The 21,109-nt window shown below is 44.4% G+C and overlaps 2 protein-coding genes across 3 annotated transcripts; one reads left to right on the forward strand and one right to left on the reverse strand.

Moving 5' to 3' along the window:
- Positions 1 to 1,638: 1,638 nt before the first annotated feature.
- LOC115136846 (cullin-5) lies at positions 1,639 to 16,212 on the reverse strand. Of its 2 annotated transcripts, none has more exons than XM_029672687.2 (19): positions 16,109 to 16,212; positions 15,188 to 15,297; positions 14,980 to 15,079; positions 14,557 to 14,733; positions 14,216 to 14,357; positions 13,952 to 14,073; positions 13,782 to 13,862; positions 13,362 to 13,455; positions 13,131 to 13,261; positions 11,104 to 11,211; positions 7,214 to 7,278; positions 6,797 to 6,929; positions 6,423 to 6,554; positions 6,194 to 6,317; positions 5,836 to 6,011; positions 5,514 to 5,675; positions 5,224 to 5,342; positions 4,640 to 4,763; positions 1,639 to 4,438 (listed from the first exon to the last, which is right to left on the reverse strand). In XM_029672687.2, exons 1-19 carry the CDS (start codon positions 16,130 to 16,132, stop codon positions 4,244 to 4,246), a joined length of 2,319 nt encoding a protein of 772 aa, XP_029528547.1. In that variant the 5' UTR covers positions 16,133 to 16,212; the 3' UTR covers positions 1,639 to 4,243. The 2 variants fall into 2 exon arrangements, with proteins under 2 accessions (XP_029528547.1, XP_029528546.1); XM_029672686.2 differs by having other exon boundaries at positions 13,952 to 14,097.
- A 607-nt stretch (positions 16,213 to 16,819) lies between these two features.
- On the forward strand, positions 16,820 to 21,011 carry LOC115137618 (solute carrier family 35 member F2-like). Its single transcript, XM_029673933.2, has 8 exons — positions 16,820 to 17,006; positions 17,396 to 17,571; positions 17,748 to 17,875; positions 18,022 to 18,181; positions 18,327 to 18,483; positions 18,607 to 18,659; positions 19,973 to 20,127; positions 20,586 to 21,011. The coding sequence occupies exons 1-8, from the start codon at positions 16,891 to 16,893 to the stop codon at positions 20,844 to 20,846; spliced, it is 1,206 nt and encodes a 401-aa protein (XP_029529793.1). The 5' UTR covers positions 16,820 to 16,890; the 3' UTR covers positions 20,847 to 21,011.
- Positions 21,012 to 21,109: the final 98 nt, after the last annotated feature.

Below are 21,109 nucleotides of genomic sequence, written 5' to 3' on the forward strand. Positions count from 1 at the left end.
ATGTGGTTGCATTAAAATCAGAGTGAGAGAAGAGGACATTGACAGTATCCCTTCTTTCTTTTCTCTCCAAAACTCTTGAACGTGCCGTCCTTGGCCAGCTCTCCCGCTATCTCTCTCAGAATGACCTTCTTGATCCAAATCAGTCAGGTTTCAAGACTAGTCATTCAACTGAGACTGCTCTTCTCTGTATCCTTCTCACCCCCCCCCCCCTTAAAAGATTTAGATGCACTATTGTAAAGTGGCTGTTCCACTGGATGTCTTAAGGTGAACGCACCAATTTGTAAGTCGCTCTGGATAAGAGCGTCTGCTAAATGACTTAAATGTAAATGTATCACGGAGGCGCTCCGCACTGCTAAAGCTAACTCTCTCTCCTCTGCTCTCATCCTTCTAGACCTATCGGCTGCCTTCGATACTGTGAACCATCAGATCCTCCTCTCCACCCTCTCCGAGTTGGGCATCTCCGGCGCGGCCCACGCTTGGATTGCGTCCTACCTGACAGGTCGCTCCTACCAGGTGGCGTGGCGAGAATCTGTCTCCTCACCACGCGCTCTCACCACTGGCGTCCCCAGGGCTCTGTTCTAGGCCCTCTCCTATTCTCGCTATACACCAAGTCACTTGGCTCTGTCATAACCTCACATGGTCTCTCCTATCATTGCTATGCAGACGACACACAATTAATCTTCTCCTTTCCCCCTTCTGATGACCAGGTGGCGAATCGCATCTCTGCATGTCTGGCAGACATATCAGTGTGGATGACGGATCACCACCTCAAGCTGAACCTCGGCAAGACGGAGCTGCTCTTCCTCCCGGGGAAGGACTGCCCGTTCCATGATCTCGCCATCATGGTTGACAACTCCATCGTGTCCTCCTCCCAGAGCGCTAAGAACCTTGGCGTGATCCTGGACAACACCCTGTCGTTCTCAACTAACATCAAGGCGGTGGCCCGTTCCTGTAGGTTCATGCTCTACAACATCCGCAGAGTACGACCCTGCCTCACACAGGAAGCGGCGCAGGTCCTAATCCAGGCACTTGTCATCTCCCGTCTGGATTACTGCAACTCGCTGTTGGCTGGGCTCCCTGCCTGTGCCATTAAACCCCTACAACTCATCCAGAACGCCACAGCCCGTCTGGTGTTCAACCTTCCCAAGTTCTCTCACGTCACCCCGCTCCTCCGCTCCCTCCACTGGTTTCCAGTTGAAGCTCGCATCCGCTACAAGACCATGGTGCTTGCCTACGGAGCTGTGAGGGGAACGGCACCTCAGTACCTCCAGGCTCTGATCAGGCCCTACACCCAAACAAGGGCACTGCGTTCATCCACCTCTGGCCTGCTCGCCTCCCTACCACTGAGGAAGTACAGTTCCCGCTCAGCCCAGTCAAAACTGTTCGCTGCTCTGGCCCCCCAATGGTGGAACAAACTCCCTCACGACGCCAGGACAGCGGAGTCAATCACCACCTTCCGGAGACACCTGTAACCCCACCTCTTTAAGGAATACCTAGGATAGGATAAAGTAATCCTTCTCACCCTCCCCCCCTTAAAAGATTTAGATGCACTATTGTAAAGTGGCTGTTCCACTGGATGTCATAAGGTGAACGCACCAATTTGTATGTCGCTCTGGATAAGTCGTCTCATACGCTCTGTTATTAAGTCGTCTCATACGTTTAATCATGTAACATTACTCCAAATCAATAAGTGGCTATGTACACCTAGTAGCCCGCTACAGACCGGGCCTATTTATCAAACACTCGCATACAAACACTCGACAGCTACACATTTTTTTCCCTTCTATCATCACCCTCCCCACTCATATCATACTGCAACACACAGTCTTCTGTAAAAGGTTGTGGGTAGGGTACATTAATAGCAACACTGCAGTGCCGTTGCTTTAGCAACATGACCTCATCACAGGAAGTGCTCTAGTAGGAGGGGCTGTCTAGCTATTGCACTGGAGGGATTTTACTGGGGCACCCTATTCCATATATAGGATATCAAATATTTTTCCCTTAGTAGGGAATATATATATATATTTTCCTACACCGCTCAAAAAAATAAAGGGAACACTTAAACAAAACAATGTAACTCCAAGTCAATCACACTTCTGTGAAATCAAACTGTCCACTTAGGAAGCAACACTGATTGACAGTACATCAGGAGACGTGGAGGAGGCCGTAGGAGGGCAACAACCCAGCAGCAGGACCGCTACCTCCGCCTTTGTGCAAGGAGGAGCAGGAGGAGCACTGCCAGAGCCCTGCAAAATGACCTCCAGCAGGCCACAAATGTACATGTGTCTGCTCAAACGGTCAGAAACAGACTCCATGAGGGTAGTATGAGGGCCCGACGTCCACAGGTGGGGGTTGTGCTTACAGCCCAACACCGTGCAGGACGTTTGGCATTTGCTAGAGAACACCAAGATTGGCAAATTCGCCACTGGCGCCCTGTGCTCTTTACAGATGAAAGCAGGTTCACACGGAGCACGTGACAGTCTGGAGACGCCGTGGAGAACGTTCTGCTGCCTGCAACATCCTCCAGCATGACCGGTTTGGCGGTGGGTCAGTCATGGTGTGGGGTGGTATTTCTTTGGGGGGCCGCACAGCCCTCCATGTGCTCGCCAGAGGTAGCCTGACAGCCATTAGGTACCGAGATGAGATCCTCAGACCCCTTGTGAGACCATATGCTGGTGTGGTTGGCCCTGGGTTCCTCCTAATGCAAGACAATGCTAGACCTCATGTGGCTGCAGTGTGTCAGCAGTTCCTGCAAGAGGAAAGCATTGATGCTATGGACTGGCCCGCCCATTCCCCAGACCTGAATCCAATTGAGCACATCTGGGACATCATGTCTCGCTCCATCCACCAATGCCACGTTGCACCACAGACTGTCCAGGAGTTGGCGAATGCTTTAGTCCAGGTCTGGGAGGAGATCCTTCAGGAGACCATCCGCCACCTCATCAGGAGCATGCCCAGGCGTTGTAGGGAGGTCATACAGGCACGTGGATGCCACACACACTACTGAGCCTAATTTTGACTTGTTTTAAGGACATTACATCAAAGTTGGATCAGCCTGTAGTGTGGTTTTCCACTTGAATTTTGAGTGTGACTCCAAATCCAGACCTCCATGGGTTGATAAATTTGATTTCCATTGATAATGTGTGATTTTGTTGTCAGCACATTCAACTATGTAAAGAAAAAAATATTTAATAAGAATATTTAATTCATTCAGATCTAGGATGTGTTATTTTAGTGTTCCCTTTATTTTTTTGAGCAGTGTATATAGGGAACATACGCTACTTTTTTAACCCATAGAGCTCTGGTCAAATGTATTGCAGTACCTAGGGAATAGGGTGGCATTTGGGAAGAAACCTGGGTCATGACCAGTCATGACACCCCCTCATGGTCTGACAATAACACACCTGTCATGTCCTGTCCTGCACTGGCTATAGGTGGGGGAGAGAGAAGAATCAAAGATCGCTAGAGAGCTTTGTGACTTCGATCGATTGGATGACGCTGTGCAGCATTTAACAAGCGAGAGACACAACACACAAGTGTTCATAAAAATAATGATGAGCATTGAAAAGTAGAATGAAATTGATATATAAAGCCATTCAGACACACTGAAACACAGAAAAGTGCTGATGTTCTCGTTTGTTCTCACCCAGCGACTGGCTGATATGTGAGGAGTCATGATCCTCTCTGAGGGGTGTGGCAGTTGGGGGTGAGGGGGGGTGGAGGAAAGTGAGATACGCACACACGCACGCGCGATGGGTCCTCGGGTGATTGCAAGACTTCCACAGAGCAACAAGCTGTCAAGGTGCAGACACACATATACATAGACACACACAGTACATTTGGCAAAATACACTCCTCTCTGTGTCTACTCCATAATGATATAGACCACTAGTCCTCCTGTCTGTCTCTGTGCGGACTGCGTAAGGAGGGTAAGGCAGGGAGAGTTTATTTAATAATGTCTCTACTGTGATACTGAGACTGTCAGTCAGCCCCACTGTCCTCCTGTCCTTCTCCTCCTGGACCCCGAGGGGCACCACAGTCTGAAGACTACACCATCTATCTCATACAGCCAGCCAGCCAACCAACCAACCCCCCCCAGGCCGCAGAGATATTCTCCTTCCTCTTCTTCTGAAACAACCACTCCTCCCTCCTCCTCTTACTGCATTTCTTCTTCCTCCTGCTGCAGCGAGGGCCCAGCCAGGTCAAGCAGTAGGTAGATGGTTCCAATCCAGGTAAAGGGGTTCTATGCCATGTAGATAAAGGTGTTGATGTCTGTCTCGTCCCGTTTGATGTATTTGTGTTCGATGAGCCACTCAATCTGTTCCTTGATCATCTTCTTCTGGGGCAGGAACATGTTCTTGAGGATCTCTACCAGTTCTGTCTGTAGCTGAGCGTTACTGATCCTCTTCCTCATCTTCATAATCTGGATGATGGCCTCCTGGAGGGGGGGTGGGTGGGTCAAACAACGTACAGCATTATATCTTTACTCAATGTCGAGGCACACATTCAACTGGTATTGTTATGATTGATAAAAACTTGCAGGGTGGAAGGCAGTAGTGCTCCATTAAAGTCTTTGGGGGGAAAAAAAGTGCTGAAACTTCAGATTCCTCAAGTTGGACCTTTCAATGTGTAAAGTTACCTGGGTTCTTAATATTCTCAGCTGAACGATGCCCTCATTCTCCTCCTCTCTCATTCGCTCTGTGGTCAGCTGCAATCGACCAATCAGATTAATCTTGCCCCTTTTTTGGACCTTGGAGTTTTTACTGAGAAACAGAGACAAAATAACTCAACATCCGATCAGCCATCACACCTGAAACTGCTCAACATTCCATCCTGGTCCTCAGTAGGAAACCATGACAACAAAGCTTTCATCAACATTCAAACTTCCCCAAAATGAATAATGAGTTGGAATACATACAGTTACATTAATTAAATAGAGCATGAATCAACATGGTAAGCCAAAAGCTGTTGAAGTGAGGTGCAATTAAGGTTGCAAAACACTGCCATCTTTCCCAAAAATCCCAGGTTTTCAAGAAATCCCTGTGGGAATATTCCTGGATTCAGGATGGAATAAGCAGGAAACTCTGGAATGCTCCAATTAGTACTTCTTTGAAAATGTGAGAATTTGGGGAAAGGTACCAGAGTTTAGCAACCCCAGGTGCATTCAATGCCTTTATTAAGGTCAGGGGGCTAACACAATGTTGTGGGTTCAAAGCTACGTACATGAGAGAGAAGTCCTGGTTGACATAGAACAGGGTGCTGTCTGTGAAGTCTTTAGGGGAGGAGACTGAAGGCTCATAGGACAACACCTGTCTCTTCAGCTTAGGGAACGCTACCAGAGACTAGAGACAGAGAGGAGACAGCAGAGAGGGAGAAAAAAAGGAGAGGTCATTCGTTTCTTCTCTGTGTATGAATTGTGTTTATATTGGCATGTGTGCTTACATTTTTCAATCCCAGAGAGTGTGAGTGTGTGTGTATAAAGTACCCAGAGTCTGTTTGTGTGTGTGTGTTACCCAGAGTGTGCGTCGTAGCTCAGCATCGGGAAGCTCGGTGGCCAATTTAAGGTTCTCGAAGCTGATTCGCTCCCGCGGCCGCTGGTTCCAGGCAAATAGGACAGCCAGCTGAAAGGTTGTGACCTCCAGGTCATAATGACCCATTTCGTTCTTGAAGGTGATCTAAACACACACACACACACACAAAAACACACAGGCACACACACACACACACGGGAGAGGGGGATCACTATGTCGTTGGACATGAGGTGATAGTAATATAATCCATGGAAAAACTACTGAGTGTGTGCGTTCGCTGTGTGTGTGCGCATCTCCCACTCACGATGCCATTGGACATGAGGTGGTGCCAGTGTAGTTTCCTTCCGCTGTGGTTCCTCTTGTAGAAGTCTTCTACCTCTGGGATCAGATCCTCCAGCTCAGTAGGCAGAGACACAAACACCTTCTCACTGCTCCTCGACCAAGCACCCGCATTCAGGATCTTTATATTCACACTGTCAGCTGGAGCGAGAGAGAGAGACAGAAACAGAGAGAGACAGAGAAAAAGAGGCAGAGGCACAGAGAGAGAGAGAGAGAGAGAGAGAGAGAGAGAGAGAGAGAGAGAGAGAGAGAGAGAGAGAGATTTGTGTATTACTATGGTACACCAGCTGGTGGAGTATTGTGGCTGTGTTTGTGTTTGTTACCTGGTAAAGCCAGCTTGTTGTGTTTGTGCATCTCCTTGAAGACCTGGTTGAGATCGTCCGATACTTTAATGTCCTGGAACATCCTCGCCAGCTTATTCACATAGTCTGCAGGCATCCCCACCTCCTACACGCATACACACAGACCCAGCGGAAAAAACTCAATCAAAAGGGGATATAGAGAGAGAGAGAGAGAGAGAGAGAGAGAGAAAGAGTGTGTGTGTGTTCTTACCCTGAGCCACTCCACCATGTTCTCTTCTATTTCGCTGTCGGCTGAGATGTCCAGGATCAGTCTTCTGGTCAGGTGGGCTTTATGGTACCTCATAAACACATCCTTATTCTGAACATACTTCAATACCAGCAACTAGAGAGAGAAGGGAGGGAGGGAGCGAGAACACATCCTTATTCTGAACATACTTCAACACAAGCAACTAGAATAGGTGGTGGTGGTGGGTGGGGGGGTAGAAGACTATGGATGCGTCCAATTTCTACGCCCTTCTCTGAAAGTACACACTTCCTGTCATGGATTTCACAACAGCCAATGCTTACACCAATCCAATGCTTGAGAATCAGGGCTCATTCTACAGTACTAGGGGAGAGTCTCACCACTTCTTTGAGTTTGAGTTCTATCTCCTCTGATGTGAGTTTCTTGCTCAGGGTTGTTTTCCTCAGCAGCATGTCACAGTAGTTAGCTAGCAGCTCTGGACACTTCGACTCTGGCTGGGTCTTCAGACCTACCCTGTAAAGACACACACACAGATTAATAGTACACATAGAAATCTAATTACTAGAACAGGCCTCCACATTCAAGTCTGGCTGCATCCCAATTCTCCACCCTTTTTCTGAAGTCTACATGTGCACACTTTCCTCCAGCCAATGGTTACACTGATCATATGCTTTCACCCCTCAGGAAAAGGGTGAAGAATCAGGATGCAGCTCATATTCTGTAATGGGTGGACTAGCAGCCATATTGACCCATAACCAAGGAATATAATATAAACATACAACCCAGGTTTGTCTCACCCTTTCTGTTTGAGGGGCAGCTCCAGTTTAAAAATGGTGGCATCGTTCACCACAGCTTTGTAGGCCTGAAGAGAAACACAGAACTGTCAAACCTCCCGCTATCCCCCCCTTTTTTTCTCCTCCTCCGTCCATCCCCCTTTCCTCTCCACCCCTCCGTTACATCTGCTCTCTTCAACCCTTTACTCTCGCTTAATGTCTCTGCCCTCTCACCCCACTTTTTTCTCCTCCATCCCCCCTTCTCTCCACCCCTCCGTCTCCTCCCTTCACCCCCTTTTGTCTCGCTGTATGCATGTACAGTACCAGTCAAACATTTGGACACACCTGCTCTTTCAAGGTTTAAAAAAAAAAATTCTACATTGGAGAATAATAGTTGAAGACACCAAAACAATGAAATAACACACATGGAATCATGTAGTAACCAAAAAAAGTGTTAAACAAATCAAAATATATTTTATATTCTTAAAAGTAGCCACCCTTTACCTTAATGACAGCTTTGCACACTCTTGGCATTCTCTCAACCAGCTTCATGAGGTTGTCACCTGGAATGCATTTCAATTAACAGGTGTGCCTTGTTAAACGTGAATTTTGTGGAATTTCTGTCCGTCTTAATGCATTTGAACTGATGTTTCGGATTTCTAAACATTGAATATTATTAGTCATCAGTTATACTAGAGACATAAGGGGTGCCATAGTCTAGGGTCTACACCAGAAGTTAATGGGTATCTGTAGGAGGAATGGATATGGTAGATGTCGTTAAGCTTGGAATGTACTGAGTGACAGAAAGACGATCACATGTTGGCAGGCACTGATAAGGGTGGAGAGCTGTGGATTAGTGAGGAAGGGGGTCAGGTCAGATTAAGGGAGAAGGAACAGTTTATTGCCGGTATCACTTAATTCCCTGCCTAACAACAAAGATGTAATGTTTAGCGAGAAGGAGGAGACTCCACCCCAAATTGGGGTGTATATATACCACCACTGGTGGAACCACGTCTTTGTCTTATGTAGCTGTATTGACCCAATGGGTGAATAAAATTGGTTGGAGCTTTCATAGTGTCTATTGATTTCTTACTCTGATATTTAGAACCTAACAGAGCCAATGAGTTGTGTTGTGACAAGGTAGGGGTGGTATACAGAAGATTGCCTTATTTGGTAAAAGTCCAAATCCATATTATGGCAAGAACAGCTTAAATAAGTAAAGAGAAATGACAGCCCATCATTACTTTAGGACATGAAGGTCAGTCAATCCGTAATATTTCAAGAACTTTGAAAGTTTCTTCAAGTGCTGTCGCAAAAACCTTGAAGCACTATGATGAAACTGGCTCACATGAGGACCGCCACAGGAAAAGAAGACCCAGAGTTACCTCTGCTGCAGAGGATACGTTCATTAGAGTTACCAGCCAGTGGAGGAGGTGTTAAACCTATTGAAGTCATTACCTGATGGTAAATCTACAGGTTAGGTTCTTATGGACAATTTTTTGTTATTGGTTTTTGCTTCACTGTGCTGCTCCCCAGATTGCAGATCCACTGAGATACATATTTAATTGGACACTGGAAAAGGGGATGTTTGCAAATGTATGGAAGCATCCGAAACTGTGTCCTATTTCGAAAGACAGCAAAGAACCCATTACTCCTGCTAATAGTCGACCAATTAGTCTACTCCCTACACTCAGTAAGATATTGGAGGGTATTGTGAGTAGACAAATGTGGGAGTACATGGAAAACAATGATCTGATTACAGCCAATCAGCATGCTTATTGCAAAAACCATTCCACTACCACTGCATTGCTTGACATGAATGATCAGTGGCTCAATGCTATGGATAATGGCAAATTTGTAGGTGTACTATTTTTAGATTTCAGTGCAGCATTTGATTTAGTGGATCATTAAATCATTTTGACAAAATTAATGCATTATGGTTTTAAGGAGGTAGCATTGAATTGGGTACAGTCATATCTAACTGACAGGAAACAGTCCACCAATATCAATGGTTCATTTTCTTCTCCTAATGTGTTAAACTGTGGAATACCGCAGGGCAGCTGCCTTGGGCCACTTCTTTATTTAATATATACCAACAACCCTATGCCTTGGTTGAAACTCAATCTACTATATTTTCAGATGATACTACAATTTATGCAGCAAGACAATCGGTTCAACAGGCTTTACAAGGAGATGTGGAGAATATCAGGAAGTGGGTTTGCCAAAACAGACTTGTTTTAAACACCAAGAAAACCAAAGTTATGTTGGTCTGTTCAACTAGGAAAAGGCCAAAACAGCATGGGATACAATTAAGTATGGGAGGAGTACAAATTGAAGAAGTGGCAAAAACGGAGTGCAGCTAGACAACTGCTTATCATGGTCGTCTCAAATAACTAATCTATGTCAAAATAAATATTAAAACAGCATGCATAATCAGAAGGATAGCTAAATATTTACCAGGAAAAATTATTCAGCAAATAACAAGCATTAATTGAGAGTCAGGTGAACTACTGTTCGGTGGTCTAGGGAAATGCATTATCAAGTGAAGTTAGGAGACTGCAGAATGCACAGAATAAAGCAGCAAGGATTGTTTTAAGGTGGAGATATGGTTCTTCTGTGTCCTTGGTTGGTCATCAATCGACAAGGTAATTGAAAAAAACATGCTTATTTTATAATATACATCATTTAAAACGGCCAAGTTCTATTCACAACGGTATTCAGTTGGTAAGAGACAGACATTCCATAAATACTAGGAATAGATTGTCCACCATCTATGCGTTATCCAGACAGAAAAGAGAAATAGGCATTTCGATTTAGAGCAATACAGAAATGGAATAAATTAACTGAGCAAACTAGAAACCTTTCAATATATACATTTATATATTTTATTTTTAATTTTTTTAAATATAGTATATAGAAATGTTGTGGGATTATAGTAGATGAAGAATCAATATTTTTTTAGATTGAGTATTTATTGGGTCATTATGCTAGTATTATGTATGTTTGTAATAGTGTGTTATATGTGAAAGTGTGTTTGTATTATAAATTGTATTTTAAAGTTTAAGGACTCCTGGAAGATAAGTCCAAATGGGGACTAAAAGAGATCCAAATAAAATCAGCCCAAATAAATGCTTCACAGAGTTCAGGTAACAGACACATCTCAACATCAACTGTTCAGAGGATACTGCATGAATCAGGCTTCATGGTAAAATTGCTGCAAAGAAACCACTACTAAAAGACACCAATAAGAAGGAGAGACTTGCTTGGGTCAAGGAACACGAGCAATGGACATTAGACTGGTGGAAATCTGTCCTTTGGTCTGATGAGTCCACATTGGAGATTTTTGGTTCCAACCGCAGTGTCTTTCTGAGATGCAGAGTAGGTGAACGGATGATCTCTGCATGTGTAGTTCCTACCAAGAAGCATGGAGGTGGTGGTGTGATGGTGCTTTGCTGGTGACACTGTCAGTGATTTATTTAGAATTCAAGGCTATTTGACCAAGAAGGAGAGTGATGGAGTGCTGCATCAGATGACCTGACCTCAACCCAATTGAGATGGTTTGGGAAGTGTTGGACCGCAGAGTGAAGAAAAGCAGCCAATAAGTATTCAGTATAATTGGGAATTCCTTCAAGATTGTTGGAAAAGCATTCCAGGTGAAGCTGATTGAGAGAATGCCAAGAGTGTGCAAAGCTGTCATGAAGCCAAAGGGTGGCTACTTTGAAGAATCTCAAATACAAATATATTTTGATTTGTTTAACACTTCTTTGGTTACTACATGATTCTATATGTGTTATTTCATAGTTTTGATGTCTTCACTATTATTCTATAATGTAGAAAATACTAAAAATAAAGAAAAACTCGAATGAGTAGGTGTGTCCAAACCTTTGACTGGTGCTGTATGTGTATGTGTGTACCTTGTCTCTGGCGGTGAGGAATCGAGGGTCATCCTGAAAAGCCTCCTTCACCAGTTTACTGAAACGGTTAAACAAGGTCAGCAGCTGCTCCACGTACTTCTCAGAGTCCTACACACCGGAATAAAAAGAGAAACATACAGATATACTGTATGTTACAGATACATTTTGAGTGAGTGTGTGTGTGTATATACAGTGGTGCAAAAAGTATTTAGTCAGCCACCAATTGGGCAAGTTCTTCCACTTAAAAATATGAGAGAGGCCTGTAATTTTCATCATAGGTACACTTCAACTATGACAGACAAAATGAGAAAGAAAATCCAGAAAATCACATTGTAGGATTTTTAATGAATTTATTTGAAAATTATGGTGGAAAATAAGTATTTGGTCAATAACAAAAGTTTCTCAATACTTTGTTATATACCCTTTGTTGGCAATGACAGAGGTCAAACGTTTTCTGTAAGTCTTCACAATGTTTTTACACACTGTTGCTGGTATTTTGGCCCATTCCTCCATGCAGATCTCCTCTAGAGCAGTGATGTTTTGGGGCTGTTGCTGGGCAACATGGACTTTCAACTCCCTCCAAAGATTTTCTATGGGGTTGAGATCTGGAGACTGGCTAGGCCACTCCAGGACCTTGAAATGCTTCTTACGAAGCCACTCCTTCGTTGCCCGGGCGGTGTGTTTGGGATCATTGTCATGCTGAAAGACCCAGCCACGTTTCATCTTCAATGCCCTTGCTGATGGAAGGAGGTTTTCACTCAAAATCTCACGATACATGGCCCCATTCATTCTTTCCTTTACACGGATCAGTCGTCCTGGTCCCTTTGCAGAAAAACAGCCCCAAAGCATGATGGTTCCACCCCCATGCTTCACAGTAGGTATGGTGTTCTTCGGATGCAGCTCAGCATTCTTTGTCCTCCAAACACGACAAGTTGAGTTTTTACCAAAAAGTTATATTTTGGTTTCATCTGACCATATGACATTCTCCCAATCTTCTTCTGGATCATCCAAATGCTCTCTAGCAAACTTCAGACGGGCCTGGACATGTACTGGCTTAAGCAGGGGGACACGTCTGGCACTGCAGGATTTGAGTCCCTGGCGGCGTGGTGTGTTACTGATGGTAGGCTTTGTTACTTTGGTCCCAGCTCTCTGCAGGTCATTCACTAGGTCCCCCCGTGTGGTTCTGGGATTTTTGCTCACCGTTCTTGTGATCATTTTGACCCCACGGGGTGAGATCTTTCGTGGAGCTCCAGATCGAGGAAGATTATCAGTGGTCTTGTATGTCTTCCATTTCCTAATAATTGCTCCCAAAGTTGATTTCTTCAAACCAAGCTGCTTACCTATTGTAGATTCAGTCTTTCCAGCCTGGTACAGGTCTACAATTTTGTTTCTGGTGTCCTTTGACAGCTATTTGGTCTTGGCCATAGTGGAGTTTGGAGTGTGACTGTTTGAGGTTGTGGACAGGTGTCTTTTATACTGATAACAAGTTCAAACAGGTGTCATTAATACAGGTGACGAGTGGAGGACAGAGGAGCCTCTTAAAGAAGAAGTTACAGGTCTGTGAGAGCCAGAAATCTTGCTTGTTTGTAGGTGACCAAATACTTATTTTCCACCATAATTTGCAAATAAATGTGATACAATGTGATTTTCTGGATTTTTCCCCCTCATTTTGTCTGTCATAGTTGAAGTGTACCTATGATGAAAATTACAGGCCTCTCATCTTTTTAAGTGGGAGAACTTGCACAATTGGTGGCTGACTAAATACTTTTTTGCCCCACTGTACATGCTTTACTACACTTACTAGTACCAGAAGTCCTCACAAAAATAGTAAACCAACTAAAATTCAGAGAAGTGAGGACATTTTAGGCTTAGGGTTAAAATTAGGGTTAGGCGTTACGGTTAGGTTTAGGAGTTAGGGTTTAAGAAAAATAGGATTTTAAATGGTAATCAATTGTTGGTCCCCAAAAAGTCCTCACAAGTATAGTACACAAGTATAGTAAGACATGGCTCTGTGTGTGTGTACATACAGAAGTGATAGTCTCTGCAGCAGCCACCATATCAGCCAGCCCAGCGTTCATGATGTGATCCTCCAGATCTTTCAGCATGGGCTCTATCCCACTAGGAACCTTATCCATCAGGGAAAACATCAGGTGGAGCTCTGCAGGGTGAAGGACATTAACGTCACACATAGAAGGACCCTCTTCTATAACCGGTCCCAAGGTTGGTAGGTAACAGTAGTAATGCAACATGTTACTCACTGTCTGTCTCATTGCGTTTGATCATGCCGGGACATTCAGCCAGGATGGTTTCTTTAAACGACGTCACCAGAGCGTTCACACAACATTCCATCAGCTGGAGAGAGACAACAGAGACTAACATTGGTCTACATGACATTTTTTTATTTTTTTATTATTGTTTTTAGCTTTATTTTACTAGGCAAGTCAGTTAAGAACAAATTCTTATTTTCAATGACGGCCTAGGAACAGAGGGTTAACTGCCTGTTCAGGGGCAGAACGACAGATTTGTGCCTTGTCAGCTCGGGAATTCGAACTTGCAACCTTTCGGTTACTAGTCCAACGCTCTATCCACTAGGCTACCCTGCCGACATCATCATCTCTTGACTGTGAATATGAGTTTAAACCAGTCTATACAGCCTCATGGGTAAACTGTCTACTCACAGCTTGGACAGAGTTACATTCACGACGAGTCTCAAGGTATCGAACTGCCCTCTTCTCCTCTTCTCTTAGCTTTGTGTCTGCCTGCAAGACACACACACACACAGTCAGTGAATGTATACACACTCACTGAGAGACATTGTCACAACACACACACAGAGCGCAGTCCTTACATATTTCATGTAATTCTGGACTCCGTTCTGCTGTAGGTATGATGGGGCCTGTGTTCTGTAGAACCTCTCAGTTGAGTCCAGGTAGGCCTTCTCAAAGTTATCTCTGTAGATCTGGAGCTTGTCTTCAGGGTTAGAGCACAGGTTGACTACAAAACGCAAGCACACACACACACTTTGTCAAAATACCGAAAACATACCATACTTCACAAAAACTTCCCATATAAAATGTGTGGATATTAGCCACTCAGGGTGTATATGTCCTACCGTATGATTCTCGTACTCCTATAACCAGCTGGGAGTCAAAAGCCTCTCCCAGTCTTTCAGCATGAACCAGCTTCATAGCACTGTCCTGAAGACGGCTCTTTATGTTGGAGAAGATTGACTCGTTCCATGTGTCCAACATCAACTAGAGGAGAGGCAAAGGGGGATATATATATATAAATAAGAGAGAGAAAAAGCAGGACAAGACAGTTGATGAATACCATCAAAAAGAAGAGCATTGTCCATCTCTCCCCTCCCTACGTACGATGCTGTAGTCTACATTAGACTCATTGTTGCTGCCCTGCCTCTCTCATTCCTCCTCTCCCTCATTCCCCTCTCCTCACCTTGCGTACGATGCTGTCCTCAACGTTAGACTTCTTGTTGCTGCCCTGCTTCCCCATCAGTGTGATCTCCAGCTGACAGAAGGGTTTGGGCAGGATGTCACACTGCGTGAAGAACTTTCGCCACTCCACAATGTAGGCCTTCAGCAACGCTGTGTCATCCTGGTGACTCAACACACGCTGCCATGGAAACAGGTCAGAGGTTAGGTCAGAGACAGCTTGCATAGGTAGAGGTTAGGATTCAGAGGTTTAAGGGTCAGCCTCTTGCCTACAACTGTTATCACTGTACTGGAAAGGTGTGTGTGTGTGTGTGTGTGTGTGTGTGTGTGTGTATGTGTGTGTGTGCGAAGAATGGCACATTCCAACCTCAAATGGGATTTCAACCATTACCGAAACCCTTCCCCTGTAACCCACTGTTCCACTTACGTTCTGAGCTTGTTTGATGAAGTCTAGGATGTCTTCTTTGAGGGCCTGGTGGATCTTAGCTGGGCCCTTATCATCCCACAGACACACAGCATGGACGTCTCTGCAACACAAAATAACAAGCGCAGGGTTTGTGTGTGTGTGCGGTTGCAGTATGTGTGTGTGTCTTCTGTGCAGTTTGGTGTGGTGTGATGCAGTGTGTGTATCTTACGAGAAGAGGTCGAACCACTGCTGCTTGGTGACAGCCTCCTGTCTCAGCAGCTTGAGAACAATGGGCCTCATCAAGTCCCACTTGTCCTCAAACTGCAAGGAGCCTTTATTCTGGAGAGAGATGATACTACTGTTACTACTCACTACAACTATACTGTTACTACTCAGGGTTGTATTCATTAGTACACACGGTGGAAAATGTTTGGCAACAGAAAATGAAAACAAGCATTTCTATTTGGACAATTTAAAGTAGTCACTCTCTGTTTCGGCCTGTTTGCTACTGACACTGTTCTGAATCCAATTGTATGTTTAATAGTAGTTTTCTATTATATTATTTTAAAACATAACGTTACAATGGTTTAGTTCGCCAAAATAAATCCGGCTTCAACTAAAACCTTAGCTACAGACTACATGGTCAACAGTGTAGTTGCACCCAACTTTGATCAATCTGTAGCAGTCAAGACTGTACGTACAGTTTGCTGTGCTGGAGAACTGACAAACAGAACGAATGTAATGTTAGCTTGCCAATTCAGCTGATTGTTCCACCACCTGCACAAGCCTTTGCATATTCTCTTACAGTTTGATGTGGACAGACAACCGTTACTACAATGAACTGGGAATTATATTATTGATTAACTATCAATTTAAAAGACGAAATGCTTATGCCGGTGACAACTGTATTGCACGTTAGCCAGATGGCTGGCTCGCTAAATTATCTTAGCATCCCTTGCTAGCTAACTAGCAAGAGAGACCTTTCTGTTGCTTTAAATGCAACAACAACAACAACAAACTGTCACACAGTGTTCGTGGTCAGGTTTGTTTTGAACTCATTCATGAACTTATTTACATCCAGACTATGGGCATTGGGAGCATAATCACGTGTTCAAATCCAGGTAAAATGTTGAAGTGAAGAGGCTCTTACCTTTAACAAATTAGACGTCGCCATGTTTCCTCCAACTTGTGCCCTCCTCGCGCAGTCTCGCGAGAGTATGGTTGGAGGGAATTGGGTAACGTAGCTTCTGACTTTAAAAATAAACAGAGATAAAGGCTAGATATTTGTCCAGTTTACAGTATTGTGTCATAACATTTTCACTGCCCTTTTTATGTGCTGCTCTTTGTCTACTAAATGCACATAAGACACTGCACCAACTAGGATATTGCAGGTGTTGGAAGGTAAATACAGTAGGACACAGTTGACTGGGCTGGGCCAGTGCTAAACTTAGCTGCCGTGGACTTGACTGCCATGGAACCACTGAGTTCTATTAAAGGTCAGTGCATGGTATGTACAGTAGCTATGTGACTTGGAGACAAGCAAAGTAACATAGAGAAGGGATATGTGCCCTGTTCGAAGCAACACAGCCTTCCTCCTTCCTTTTTTTCCTTCCTTTATTCATTCAAGCCTTTCCTCCCACTTTCCTTCCTTGGGTAGAGTAATTACCTGGCTGAAATGAAGTAATCACTGATCTAAATACCCCCCAACCCCCTCCCACTGTTTCACACACACCCATGTTCACCCACTTTGTACCACACACTTTCATCACTACACCTATCATCTGAAAACACTAAGTAGTCTTTGCACTTTGATTAGAGAACACTGTTAATCATTCATCCCAGGCAGCACAGTAGACATTTAAAAGCCCCAGGACAGGCAGCACACAGCAGTGTATTCCCCATCCCAGGATCCCACTGTTACAGAGATACAACATGGCTGAGATGGACCCAGATGGGATTATAGCTACAGACCCCAGAAATAATTATGATAGAAAATGCCTTATTATCCGGAAGCTTCTGAAGTTCAACCCTAAACAAGTGTTTACATGGTGAGTCTGGGGGGGGGGGGTGTTATATCAGTGATTATCTGCATCCCATCTGGCAACCTATCCTTTATATATTGCACTACTTTTAACCAGCTCCCTATGGGCTCTGATCGAAAGTAGAGCACTATATAGGGAATACGGTGCCATGTCGGACAGATAGTGACATAGTGGAGATCTATCCATGTCTAAGAATGGAGGGTGTCCACTGTCCAGTAGTTGTGAATGTCCCTGGCGGCTACCATACAGATGCCTGGACTGAGTTGTGATAAAACCCTTATGAAGACTATAGGGCCGAAACATGTTGGTTTTACCAATAAAGACCCAGTTTTATCAACGTCTAATGTCTTCCAGAGTTGCTGAATTTCTGCTTCACTTATGCATTGTCCTAACAGGCAGCTGGTGAAGACAGTAGCCATGGGTCAGGGTTTGGCTGTTCTCATGTGTGGCACAGCAGTAACATCCCAGTACCTGGCTTCAGACTACCACGTGGACGCGCCCATGCTCCAGAGCTTTATGAGCTATGCACTGCTCTGCATCACCTACACCACCGCTCTGCTGTTCAGAACAGGTACACACACACTCACGCACACCAACGTGCTGTTCTGAAGAACAGGTAGTCTCTCTCTCACACACACCACCCCAGGGCACTCCTCATCAGAATAGTGCAGTTGTGAACTCTATAAAATGTTATAATTGTGTAGCAGTGCAATAACCTCCAGGCTACCCTCTCCTAACGTACTGTAGGGGATGGCAATATGTTTCAGATTTTAAAGAAGAGGTGGTGGAAGTATCTCCTAGTAGGCTTGGTGGACGTCGAGGCTAACTACACAGTGGTTAAAGCTTACCAGTACACTACACTCACCAGTATACAGGTCAGAACTACGAGAGGGTGTGTGTATGTTTTTGTGTGTGTGCGAGTTTGCGTGCCTGCAGGCATGCATGTGTGTGTGTGCATGTGTGTGTGTGCTGAGTTATGTCAATGTATGTGACTATTCTGGTGTGTCCCTCTGTCTTCCAGCTGCTGGACTGTTTTGTGATCCCTGTGTTGATGATACTCTCCTGCTGGTTCCTGAAGACGTGCTACAGACCCGTCCACTACATATCTGTGTGTGTCTGTCTGCTGGGGGTGGGGGCCATGGTGGGAGCTGACCTACTGGCTGGACGAGACTTTGGATCCAGTAAGAACCCACTCCATTCATTTGTTAATTCATTAATTATTTAAGTCAATCTCTCAGTTCATATCATAATAAATAGTAACATATTAACCTCACCTCTTTCCTCATCCTCCTCTCCTATCTCGCTCCTCTCCTCCCTCTCTCCTAGCCTCAGACGTTCTGCTAGGTGATGGCTTGGTCCTGCTCAGTGCCAGTCTATATGCTGTGTCTAACTTGTGTCAGGAGTACATCGTCAAACACCTCAGCAGTGTAGAATTCCTAGGCATGGTCGGCCTGTTCGGCACACTCATCAGTGGCATACAGCTGTAAGTGTGTGTGTTTACGTGTGTGTGCGCATGCGTGTGGATGTGTGTTGAGTGTACATGTTCGGTGAGAAGGTAGTAGAATGGGAATGTGGTTGATTTGAGTGGTCTGCTGTGTTCCTACAGGGGTGTTCTGGAGCATAACAATGTGGCAAACATCCAATGGGACTGGAGAATCGGTTAGTACCACATAAAACAAAATATACAAGTAACTGGCTAAATAAAATAAAATCTTGAGTACATGAGGGATTCATAGTATATTGAAAGCAGGTACTTCCACACAGGTGTGGTTCCTGAGTTAATTAAGCAATTAACATCCCATCATGTAAAAAATGCCCAGTTGCACAATATTTTGGCTACCATGACTGGAAAAAGAGAACTCAGTGACTTTAAAAGAGGGGTCTCAAAGGTGCATAGGGGGTGTAAAGGGGGTGTAAAGGGTGTGTGTGTGTGTGTGAGTGTGTGTATTTATGTGTATGTGAGTGTGTGTATTTATGTGGGTGTGTGTGTGTGTGTGTGTGTGTGTGTGTGTGTGTGTGTGTGTGTGTGTGTGTGTGTGTGTGTGTGTGTGTGTGTGTGTGTGTGTGTCTCAACACAATTGAACACTTATGGGAGTTTCTGGAGTGGCTTAGACAGCGTTTTCCACCACCATCAACAAAACACCAAATCATGGAATTTCTAATGGAAGAATGGTGTCATATCCCTCCAATATAGTACCAGACACTTGGAGAATCTATGCCTGGTGCACTGAAGCTGTTCTGGCGGCTCGTGGTGACCCAACGCCCTATTAAGACACTTTATGTTGGTGCTTCCTTTATTTTGGCAGTTACCTGTATATTTGTTGACATTTTTTAAATTAAAGAGACAGGACAGTGTAGAAGAAGGAAAGTAAGGAGAGGGTTAGTTACAAAGTAGTCGTGGGTCCGCAGATTCGGTAGTGTAAACGACTAGACCACACCAGGGCACCGGTTATTACCTCTCTCTTAGGGTTACAGACGTGGTGGTGGTTACTGATGTTTTGGTGGCAAGGTTACAGAGAGTACAGAATGTGTGCTGTGTCAGCTTGCAGAAGTACAGTTTCCACATACAGCTCTTTGCTCCTCTTTATCTCGGGTTTTATGGGAGCTGCAACAGTTGATCTACCTTGTTAATAATACTTTCTGCCCTGTATAATGACTATGTGTTTTCTGTTCAGGCCTATTGTTCTCTGACGACACCCAGTATAGCTGTATAAATGAGTAGAGAGAGTAGAGTAGTAGGAAATTGTTTAATCACCACAAGCATAATCAATGTTACAAAACACAAGACAAGGATCAATAATATTCAGATAATAACACATAATAAAATATTAAAAAGACAGATGCACCTGTGATAAGAGAGCCAAGTAAAATATATTAGAAATCCTGTTGTCGGTCATACTCTGCGAAAACAAGGATCAGCAATGTATAGTATAGTATGTTCATTTTATAATGCATACTTCTTCTCTCCCCAGGCCTGCTGTTTGCTGGCTATGCCCTGTGTATGTACACCCTGTACAGCTGTATGCCCATAGTGGTCAGGAAGACCAGTGCTACAGCAGTCAACCTCTCCCTGCTCACTGAAGACCTCCTCAGCCTCTTCTGTGGCCTGTTTCTCTTTCAATACACAGTTAGTACACACACACACATACACACACACACACAGCAGAAACACTGAGGATAGTGGGTACAGCAGGTTGAGCCATTTGACAGTTCAGTTAGTGATTGTGTGTCTGAACAGATAAAGAGATGAGTTAATCAATGATTTGATGACTCCATAGATGGATGATAGATTGATTGGTTGCTGCTAAACTATGTCTGTACTCACTGTAATCTCTGTCAAACTTGTCGAATCTAATCTCTGTGAGATCAAGGAGACAGTAGTGATAAGATCAGTACCCAGAAACAGAGGTAGAGCTGTCCTGATCACAGGACACAGCTGACCTTATCTTAAAACATCTTAGTCGTGCAGAGAAATCCCCTGGTCACCGTGTCCCTGTTCAGTGTATTGATGACTGTTGTTAATGCGTAATCTACTATGGCCTCATATAGCTCATCTGGTGTGTGTGTGTGTGTGTGTGTGTGTAGTTCTCAGGTCTGTATATTGTGTCTCTGGTGATCATCCTGGTGGGCTTTGTCTCCTTCAACGCTGTGGCAACGACCCCTACCCTTGCAGACCCTATCACCCCCTCTGTGGGCTGGAAGGAGGGTGGCTATGACAACCCTGATGACATCATCAATGAAGAAGTAGTGGTGGAGGTCTTGGAGGAGCAGGAAGAGGAAGAGGGTGAATGCCCAGGGGTATCGTGGAATCAGAGAACACAGTATGAGGAAGTACCGGCGATGTGATCTGATCTACTAGACGAGCACTTCCCAAGAGTCTATAGCTGTTCATCTCCTTGTCTCCTTTCTTTCATTCTTACTATTCTAATAGATCTACAGATTCACCGGTGTACAGTTGAAGTCGGAAGTTTACATTACACTAGGTTGAAGTCATTAAAACTTGTTTTTCAACCACTCTACAAATTTCTTGTTAACAAACTATAGTTTTGGCAAGTCGGTTAGGACATCTACTTTCTGCATGACACAAGTAATTTTTCCAACAATTGCTT

Source organism: Oncorhynchus nerka, linkage group LG11, assembly GCF_034236695.1.
Source record: "Oncorhynchus nerka isolate Pitt River linkage group LG11, Oner_Uvic_2.0, whole genome shotgun sequence".
In the NCBI taxonomy this organism is placed as follows: domain Eukaryota; kingdom Metazoa; phylum Chordata; class Actinopteri; order Salmoniformes; family Salmonidae; genus Oncorhynchus; species Oncorhynchus nerka.

Coding starts and splice junctions, on each gene's coding strand:
- LOC115136846 (XM_029672686.2), bottom strand. CDS start 16,132: ATGGCGACGTCTAATTTGTTAAAG. Junction 5,676..5,835: donor ACCTCATGTCCAATGGCATC/GTGAGTGGGAGA, acceptor GTGTGTGTTTAG/ATCACCTTCAAGAACGAAAT. Junction 4,764..5,223: donor AACCAGGACTTCTCTCTCAT/GTACGTAGCTTT, acceptor TCTGTTTCTCAG/TAAAAACTCCAAGGTCCAAA.
- LOC115137618 (XM_029673933.2), top strand. CDS start 16,891: ATGGCTGAGATGGACCCAGATGGGATTATAGCTACAGACCCCAGAAAT. Junction 17,876..18,021: donor CTACACTCACCAGTATACAG/GTCAGAACTACG, acceptor TCTGTCTTCCAG/CTGCTGGACTGTTTTGTGAT. Junction 18,484..18,606: donor CTCATCAGTGGCATACAGCT/GTAAGTGTGTGT, acceptor GTGTTCCTACAG/GGGTGTTCTGGAGCATAACA.